The sequence below is a fragment of the Sinocyclocheilus rhinocerous genome, unplaced genomic scaffold (genome assembly GCF_001515625.1).
Source record: "Sinocyclocheilus rhinocerous isolate Xijiao unplaced genomic scaffold, SAMN03320098_v1.1 scaffold468, whole genome shotgun sequence".
Taxonomy (NCBI): Eukaryota; Metazoa; Chordata; class Actinopteri; order Cypriniformes; family Cyprinidae; genus Sinocyclocheilus; species Sinocyclocheilus rhinocerous.
This window is the reverse complement of record NW_015635305.1, coordinates 2,388,077-2,398,755: the sequence shown is the minus strand read 5'-3', so window position 1 is coordinate 2,398,755 and position 10,679 is coordinate 2,388,077. Positions and strand designations below refer to the sequence as shown.

General features: G+C 37.1%; 1 protein-coding gene across 1 annotated transcript in view; it reads right to left on the bottom strand.

The window, feature by feature from the left end:
- The window catches only part of LOC107746867 (uncharacterized), a gene marked incomplete at its 3' end in the record, with an annotated part of 128,422 nt that extends 123,818 nt beyond the window's left edge, over positions 1-4,604 (bottom strand). Inside the window, exon 1 of the mRNA XM_016561196.1 lies at positions 4,520-4,604. Within this exon, the coding sequence (XP_016416682.1) occupies positions 4,520-4,604 (85 nt within the window). The remainder of the gene's footprint in view (positions 1-4,519) is intronic.
- Positions 4,605-10,679: the final 6,075 nt, after the last annotated feature.

Here is a 10,679-nt window from a genome sequence, read left to right as displayed (position 1 = left end):
AGTAAGTAGATTTTTTTTTTCAGGTTTCTTTGATGAATAGAAAGTTCAGAAGAACAGCATTTATCTGAAATAGAAATCTTTTGTAACATTATAATCTTTTTGATCAATTTAAAGCATCCTTGCTAAATAAAAGTATTATAAATAAAAAAAAATTGCAGCGCTAAATAAAATTTCTATAATTTCTTTCCCCCCCAAAAAAAATTTAATTGGACTGGTACTGTAGGCTGATTATTCTTATAGATTGAAACAAATGTGCTTCAGCCAGGATAAAGAATATGAAAAGTGCTCTGAGTTGCTGCAGAAAACAACAAAATTGAGCAACAACAAAAGCATGTTGCTGGAGTCTGGCTTATTATTGAAAATGCAAATTCATTCTCTGCCAGCAGGAGGCGCTTTTAGAGTTATAAAACTAGCGGTTTCCCCAGTAACGGCTGTAATCAAAGCAGCTCCGCTCTTGAACGCTACTTTATCAGATAAAAATGAAAATGTCATAGAAACTTTTCTGAAGTCAGTCGGTTCCCTTCAGAGATACATTCATATAAAACACCCGCTCCACGTTTTGATTTTGAAATGTGCAGTGCTCATTTTTATTCAACGAAATCAAACGCCACAAATAAATCAATGTATGGGAAACACTGTTAATGTATATCGAAATATCGGAAATGTGTTTAAAAATCATATCACCGTTATTGAAAAAAAATTATATCACGATACATATTGATATTGAATTATTGTCCAGCCCTAAGTCATTGTCAATATACTATAAGGCCTTACACAAAAGAACTGAAGAGACATTTGTAATTTTGTATATCTGATACGTATTTAGTATATTTGTATAATATTGTACAGTAGCCTACAGTACAGTAAAGCCATGGGTTTACTCGAGAATTTCCTATGGGTTTTAGAATAGTAGTTTTGATTTGAGTAAAATAAAGAACTCATAACTTATCTGTGGTTAACATCACTTAATGGGACATAAATGACACAAATTCATACATTTAATTCATTTTTGAAAATGTATTTCTTTATTTTCTTTATTATCAACAGCTTTTTCATGGCAATATCAAAGTATTTTTAAACAAACAATAGACAAATAGGCTTCTTACAACATAGCAATAACAACTATCTTTTTTATATATATATATTTGCTAAATATCCTAAAAGTTTTGAATTCTGAAATTGCTGTGTGGTTTAAAAACAAGTTGCTAGCATAAGGAACACCAATTTGCTACATAAGGACTGTCCGATTTGTCAAGCACATAACTTGACATTAACATCCTTTGTGGTAGTTGTAGCTTTTGTTTAACAAGTTATATTTTTAAAAACACAGTGGCTCCATAATGCATATGAGGAATGACTGCATGGAGAGAAAAAAAATTTTTCACCCAAAATATTCTAGTACATTTTACAAAGAAAAACCAAGTAACACAAGTAAACAAGTAAAATGGCTGAAATATGCAGATGAACATACTCCAATATTATTTGTTTTATTAACACCTTTTTGTTTATTTTATTTACACTATTTTAGGTATGACACAAAACATGAAAGTCTCTTCAAATAATGTTAACCACAGACATTTTACTATATTGTACCAAAAAAATATAAAATCATAAACCATAATTATGACCCATGTAAGATTCATGTGTAAATCAATCTAAAAACTTTTTTTCTTTTGTAAGTCACTTTGGATAAAAGCATCTGCTAAATGCATAAATGTAAATTTAAAACCCAGTAGGAAATTCCCAACTCAAATTGCTGGTTTGGCCAACAAACTGACATCACAACTAAGCTATTGGCTTCACAACAGGAATCAATCTTAAAGGGGTCATATGATGCTGCTAAAAAGAACATTATTTTGTGTATTTGGTGTAATGCAATGTGTTTATGTGGTTTAAGGTTAAAACAACACATTATTTTCCACATACTGTACATTATTGTTTCTCCTCTATGCCCCGCCTTTCTGAAACGCGTTGATTTTTACAAAGCTCATCGGTCTGAAAAAGCGAGGTGTGCTCTGATTGGCCACCAATCCAGTGCGTTGTGATTGGCTGAATTCCTCAAGCGTGTGACGGAAATATTACGGCCCTCACCATACTGTTGATGCCGTGTCCCTGCCGGAGCCACGAGACATAAACATTAAAACCCATTACAAACGAGGCATTTGTTGCATCCAGTGGGAACATAATTACGGATTATAATGACTTATACTTCTACACTGCTCAAAACTCGCGTTTGAATCATCAGTGGCAAATTCTTTAAATATGAAAACATACTTACAGGTTGTGAGTCAGAACAGCCTGCATTGTAGGTTCAGGAAACAGTCCTCCGTTAAATGCGTTGCACACACATGAATATTTGGTTTGAACTGTTCTGGAACATTGTTGTAAATACAACTTAACCACCGATTTCTAGTTGTGCCCTCTTTTGGTAGGCCAAACAAAGTAGTTTTCGCTTTCACAACGAAACACAGCATCTTCACAACATGGCAAGCTTGTAACACTCCAAAGAGAAAGGAAAACTTGAAATCGCATCATATGACCCCTTTAATTGGTCATTCAACATATAAACTATAGCTGCTGGTTCAAATGAGCCAGTACTGCCTCAACAACGGTTAAAGTGAGTTCGACTCAATAATAACACGCCACCTACTTACGCAGTAAATGTGAGTGTTAAGTAAAGTACTACCACTCGGTGCAAAGCTTCCCTTCACGGGTCACATCTCAGCATAATGGGATCTCACAAGCATGCTTCGTTTTAACATAAAAGTCACTCTCATACTCAAAATACTACAAAGGTTTGTTACACACAAACACACATTGTCGATAGATAGATAGATAGATAGATAGATAGAGTTATCTAATTCTTTTGACCCAGAAAAATGTGTGTATTGACCGTAACAGCTTAAAAAAGGGACTGAGCATTAGATCGAACCCAGTTAAAATATTAAGAGGGTGTGAGAGCGACAGTCAGATTCCAGACTGAACAACACTGAGTCTCAGCCCAGCTCTTTGTCTACGTCTGTCACATTGAACTGTTTTCTTTGGTGTGCTCTGACTCGTTCTCCCATGAGACTGGATGGCTCATTGGTCTTGCTCCTTTGTGCTAGCCTCAGAGCATCACTCCATTCCTGCCGCTTGTCAATACTGTGATCAATGCGAGCGCACAGCCAAGTCCTGTGACTGGCGTATCTCCTTGCAACACATTTGGTGCCCTGTTAATCAAGTGATGTTTATGAATTGCTCATGAATTATGAATCTTGTCTGCAGTAAGTAAAGTAGACAAATAATAAAAAAGTATTCACAGGAGGAAATCGAAAACATTTTCCACTGTGTGTGTGTGTGTGTGTGTGTGTGTTAGAAGGTTCATAGCACTTTTTCAACCACGTCGCATTCAAAAAAAAATCTGAAACTCTGAAAATCAGATAAAAATTACAGGAATTGTAAGTTGATAAAAAAAAAAAATGTTATAATAATATAACAATAATATTTAATAACAACAACACATTTTACAGTGATAAAAAATCTAAACACAAGTTATTTTCGCCTATATCTCTTTTTTTTTTTTCAAACAAACAACTGCACCTTGTAACGTTTCCAAAACCCACCAGCAAATATAGCCTACAATAATATAGCTACTATTTGGGTTTGTGTGCTGTTCGTAATCATACTGTCATCCTCGAATAACGGGATGGAGTAAAGAAAAACAGAGCACAAAAGACACGAAGACCACAGAGCCTGTTATTCCTAAGAACAGCAAGAGATGTGAAGTCGGTGTCGGAGCTCAAGTAGAGCTGACACTAAAGCAGCACAGCATCCATCAGATGCGTTTTCAGGCACAGCAGCGCAGGTATTGTCTTGCTCTGGCAGCCAGATTAACTTCCTTATCGATGCGATCTACACAAACGCATAAAACAATCGAGATAAACAAGAAACAACTCGGCGCTCTTCTAGCGCTATCAAGCGTTGATGACTAGAGGTAAGTCTCGAGAGTTACACGTTGACATTAAAAAGCAATAATTGGATAATTGGCCAGCATATTTCCCGAAGGCAAATGATTCCGATACTATGGGAATCACGCTGAACTAAAACTGATTATTGGCTACAATAGAATAAAACTGAGTTAAACCGATATAGGCCAACGTACACTTGGGATACAAGGCAATAAAGTGCGGAACGTAATACATAATTACTTTGCTCTCAGTTTAGGTCCGAGATTACGATGAAGTCTTGCTAGACATAAAGAAGCATCCACTTCTCGCGCGAAGCTCCTCAAGAATGTAGCACACTGTAGTCCGTGCTTTATTCTCGGGGATGTGCCTAGGACAACACTAAAACACAAATAAGACACCAGCGCAAAGAAGCAACGCATTCCACCTGCTGTGTGGCCAAAGTGCACTAGCATTGAATACGATATAGGCTACGGCCGAGCCATTGAGTGAAGTAGTTCAGCACCAGCACAAAGGACAGCTCCACTGCATCAAGATAGAGATCTCACTTCAACCCTCACTGAGCGACTCACCTCCGAGAGAGCAGAGCAAGGTGTAAACAAGCAACAGGATCTCCAGGCGGGCCATCCCCGACCTAAACCCTTCCAGCCACCACATCGTGATAAACTGACTGTTTACGCTCCGACGGCACGGACGCGATTTTTATATCGCTACGCTTGTCCACATTTTCAGCTCTTGCAACGAACCAGCTGTTCGCGCATGACGTAATAGTGAAGAGGCTATTCCGAGAAAGCCCCGCCTCTTCTCTGCTGTGATTGGAGGTTCGCCACACATCCATTCAATTGATTGGCGGATGAGAAGGTCAGTCAAAGGGACTGGCGAGAATGAAGCAGGGTGAGGCTGAAAGCCGTCGAAGCGAAACGAGGCCGCTGAACCAGCGTGACACACGGTTCGAAAGCAGGCAGCTTCCGGTCGTGGTGCTGGCTCTAGAGGTCTACCAAAGTCTTTGGGTCTACGAGCCTGGCCAGCCTGGATCAAACAGCATCCATGTTCCAAAACACAAATATCAGATGAATCATTTTTTACCCCACAACGGTGAATTTATGTTGCATAGTGTTTAAAAGCCATTGTGACCAATTCAAATCACTGATAAAACTGCGTTTGCAAGGTAAATACGCCATCAAACTGACATTTTGTCAGGCAAACGCTTTGTAAAACTACAAATGTACAATGTTTTTCATGTGTGAAAGTGATCCTGAGTAGGAGGAGCGAAAGTTGATTAAAGTTCACTTACCTTCAGATAGGCTGGTTTCTTTGGTAAGACTGTATATTACTAGTCAGGTGAACAGAAGCGCAAACGAATAAACACGTCTTTCAATCACAACCTGCACTTCTCGTACTTCTTTCACCGCTAGATGTCGCTCCTACTCCATCACTGATCAGTAGTGCAGCGAATAAATATTTCAAACTTTGTGGACCTCTGCAGACATTTTTTTCTATTCTTGCATTCGCTAATATTATCTATTTTGGTAGTGTATTATAATTACCACAGGATATTCATCATATGTTGCCAAAATAGGCTAGTAAAAGATTAAACTAACAAGTTGTTGAAAAACGTTGTACCAGGACTGACTCATATTTTAAAAATATTTGAGCAAAATAAAGAATGACACTGTATGGTCGATCTCCTGCTGTTCCTTTTAACCCTAAAGATAGTTGACTAAATAATCAGATAAATGTAAAGAAAATATGATGAACATATAGTGAGTTGAAAAACCGGTAAATCGCATGAGGAGACCCATTGAATTTCCCTTAAACCAGTATTGTTTTTCATTGCATGTTCTAGACTTTATTTTGTCACCTAATAATATTTCTTGCTAACTATTCCTTTTAGTGTTTTCCTTGGTGTGTTTTTATAGTTTCAATGATGTATTTGTTGAGAATGCATTTGATAATGAATAATTTTCTGTTTGTCAAACACCATCACTGTTTTTGACAAGTCTTAATAGTTCCCAGATGCCTCTCTGTAGGATCCATCATGTGGTTACACTTTGGCCAGCTGGCCCCCCTACAGCTGCTTGAAGCTCACGTGTTCACAGTTACTGCTGTCAGACCTGCATGAATTCAGCCTGTGGAATGGAGGTCAGTGGAGAAACTCTGTGTGTGTGTGTGTGTGTGTGTGTGTTGTTTGAGTGGGTTTGTGGAGGACCACCCACATTAGCCGCATGCTTACTCAGCACTTGTGGTCTTTCTAGTCTTGCTCTCTATTGCTCAGACTATATAAACTGATGACTCATAACGGTAAAACATTTTTTATATATATATATTCAATGAATCAATTATTTTTTTCAGCAAGGAAGCAATAAATTGGTCAAAAGTGACAATAAAGACATTTATAATGTTACAAAAAGATTTATATTTCAGATAAATGCTGTTCTTTTGAACTTTTTATTTGTCAAAGAATCCTGAAAAATGTATCAATGTTTCCAAAAAAAATTAAGCAGCAAAACTGTTTTCAACATTCAAAATAATAAGAAATGTTTCTTGAGCACCAAATCAGCATATTAGAATGATTTCTGAATGATCATGTGACACTGAAGACTGGGGTAATGCCTGTTGAAAATTAAGCTTTGCCATTACAAGAATAAATAAAATTGGATAATATATTAAATAGAAAACAGTCATTGTTTATTTTTAACATATAAATGCAGCCTTGGTGAACATAAGAGATTTAAAACTTTTTAAAAATTTACTTTTTATTTTAAAAAAAAATAATTGTGAGTAGGCCTGTCACAATAACAACTTAAAAGATGTTCCATTTCATCAGCGGTCAGTAGCTTTCGGGAACTCATGTGCATGTGATTTCATGTTCCAGAGACGTACATCCTTGTTTCCCAAAAGTGACCATACAATAATAATAAAAATAATTATTATTATTCAGTCCATGCTGTTTTAGAAAAAAAAATGTAGGAGTGTCATGTAACTTATTTTTCAATTCATCCCTGAAATGACCGGCTTCCGTCGTATCATACTCTATAATACTTCAAGACAAAATTATATACAAAGCATGGAGAAAAGGAGTGTCATAAACATAGAGAAAGCATGAAAAAAAGAGTGCCATAAATCCCACCTGGACTCTTCAAAACTGTAATTATTGTGACCGCCAAGAGAAAAGAAAAAGTAATGCACTTCCTTCTCACACTATGATTTAGTGCTGTTTGTGCCAAGCTGAGTATAATCCTTCTGAAAACAGAGCAGTAGCACTACATAAGTGGGGGTTTTGATGAAGAGTTCTGCTTTGAATGCACTGAGGCCACTTATGGTGTTAGAAGAGTCCTAGTATTGTCAATGCACCATTTAATGTCACTCTAAGTCTAACCACAAACAACACAGGCAGACTTTGAATAGCTGAAGAGTGTTCCAGGGCAGAAAGCCACTTAACGACTGAGTCAAATGCAGCATTTGTTCTTCATCATTCCCATGAAAGCAGTTCTCCCATTTCTTCAATGAAATGAAAAATAGATATATATGGATTACAGTGTATCCATTATGGACTAGTAACATTTTTGCAAGAGTGCAAAAGTTCACTCTGCAATCTCTTGTCTCATATAATCAAATAATTTCAATCTGAATCAGCACTGCATGGCCATTTATGTAATTATTTGAGAAGCGTGGTAATGTATGATATATGATAATGTACAGTCAACTGATCATTATCACAAAACAAACCAATCAGGGTTAATTTTGCAATAATGACCGGCTGACTATACATTATTCTGTTTACAGTCTAAGATTAAATAATCTAATGAATCTATGGGCAATTATAGAGCAAGATGTGTCTGGGTTTGAATGTGAGAACATACTATAGCTGTAATGGTTCTGAATGATGCTGCAGCCAGGCCTTGTTGTTGTAAAAGATGGTAAATCTGTCTCAAAGATCTCAACAACTCTCTGGGTGGCTCTTCTATCATGAACAGCTTCTTTGCCAAATCAGATGGTAATGTTGGTGCTCAAGATGTTCTCAATGATGCTACAGAGAAAACATTGCAAATCTCTTGCCACATTTCTCAAACACCTTAACACAAGAAGCCACTCTGTCTTGCTTATATTTTCAATTTATGGGAGTACCTTCACAAGAGATGTTTTATCCCTTTTCCCACAGAATTACTAAACTTTCAAAACCCCTTATTGCTGTCTTAAAGATGCACTACATAATTATAGCTTCTCTGTCACCATCTGTGGCTGCAACCATTTGAGAAAAAAATTGAGGTAGGCCTACAGTATATCTACGGTTGACTGTGATCACCATATCAGAACTGATCTGTGATTTAACATCAAATCCCACTGACAAGAAGATGATGTATATCCAGAAATTTTTTTATAAAGTGTGTGTAAGCGAATAGCATATCTTCCAGCTTTTGTTCAATAAAAAAATGGTACAACTTTCTGTCCACAAAAATGTTTGAAATTTAAAAATAAAATTAAGCTAATGCACTTAATGCACTTAAAGGAATAGTTCAGCCAAAAATGAAAATTCTGTCATTGTTTACTTACCCTCATGTCGTTGCAAACCTGTATTACTTTTGCAGAAAAGTAGGAACATCAAAGAAGTTATTTTGAATAATGTTGGTAACCAGACATTTTTGGTTCCCTTTGATTTCCATTGTATTTTGCCCATAAAATGGAAGTCAATGGGAACCGAAACGGTTTGGTTACCAACATAATATCTTCTTTTATGTTCCACAGACATACAAGTTTGGGATGACGTGAGGATGAATAAATAATGACTAATGTTCATTTTTGGGTGAACTATCCTAACTCAAAAAATGTTACACTTTGAAACATGGAGCGTAACTTCAGTGGGTGAGAAACAGACTACATTTATTTTTGCATACTGTTGTTCTTAATCACTATTGTCTGTAAAGCCATCCATATGGACTTAAAATTGTACAAAACAAACCATGATTGACCTATGTTTCTGATATGCCCATAAATTGGTTAAATAATGACTAATGTTCATTTTTGGGTGAACTATCCTAACTCAAAAAATGTTACACTTTGAAACATGGAGCGTAACTTCAGTGGGTGAGAAACAGACTACATTTATTTTTGCATACTGTTGTTCTTAATCACTATTGTCTGTAAAGCCATCCATATGGACTTAAAATTGTACAAACAAACCATGATTGACCTATGTTTCTGATATGCCCATAAATTGGTTAAAAAAACAAGCTGCAAACCAGCATCCTTCCTGAAAGCACAAAAGCATAAGGGTATTAAAGATGGGTATTTAAATAAGAAAGCCTCTGTAGTGTACCTGTAGTTTATGTTTTGCGTTACTGTATATTTTACTGTATTGATTTTCAGTTCATAGTTTCGGTGTTGTTCAGATAATTCATCTAACTATAGATGTATTTAAACTTAGCAATATACATGTGATTAAAACACAATGATGAAATCATCTTTTACAGTGCATGCACACTTGACCATCCACCATTACAGCCTCACCTCAGCCTGTGTTAACATCCCCAGGTTTTTTAATATCTCTCTGTGGATCGGTGCCCTAGTTCCACAATTCTCTTGGCTTTAGTCTTCTCCTAGCACACTAATAAGTTCCATCTGTGGGTCTGTGGGATTTTTTTTTCTCCATCAAGCACAGAAATGTTTTACTGGACAAGAAGGAGAGGGGTACGGCACACTGTTGTACATTTTATTCAGCATTCGACAAGGCAGCCTCTGTTGTACCTTGGGCAGCGTTTCGGTGTTGTTCAGATAATTCATCTAACTATAGATGTATTTAAACTTAGCAATATACATGTGATTAAAACACAATGATGAAATCATCTTTTACAGTGCATGCACACTTGACCATCCACCATTACAGCCTCACCTCAGCCTGTGTTAACATCCCCAGGTTTTTTAATATCTCTCTGTGGATCGGTGCCCTAGTTCCACAATTCTCTTGGCTTTAGTCTTCTCCTAGCACACTAATAAGTTCCATCTGTGGGTCTGTGGGATTTTTTTTTTCTCCATCAAGCACAGAAATGTTTTACTGGACAAGAAGGAGAGGGGTACGGCACACTGTTGTACATTTTATTCAGCATTCGACAAGGCAGCCTCTGTTGTACCTTGGGCAGCAAGCCAGACTTCCCTAACTAATACGCTAATACAGCCACTAGTTGGTGTAAAAAGGTACTTTGCTCATGTTTGGGCAGCATTGTCTCCACTAGATTTGAACACACTCTTACCCACAAAAACACATAAATGCTTAACGTCCTTTGTGCTCGCTGTGTAAGACTGCTGGAGCTCGGGCCAGGATTCTCAGTCCGCCTGGCCTCTCACTTCAAAGACCACTAGCTTCCTCCTCTGACAGGGAAATGAAAACACTAAGTGACTTCAAGCACGCTCAAAGACTCTTGTGAAGACAGGGGCTGGAAAGTGCTGCCCTGCTTGTGTTTGTGAAGGAAAATTGTGATGTAAAATCTGTAACCCACTGAGGCATTCCTCACCAGTTTGGCATGAGCTGTGTGGTTGTTCAGTGTCCACTTGTGAGGTGACTTTTTAGAAAGACTATGGTAAACAAACACGAGCACACTGACACACTCACATGCATACACAACAATGCCAGAAATGTGTTGCAAAACAACTCAGGATTTACTGGAAAACTGTTTTCTGTTCTCTTGTACCAAAAAAGTCGTTTGAAAACACTTCTAGGCATCTGTTACAACATCT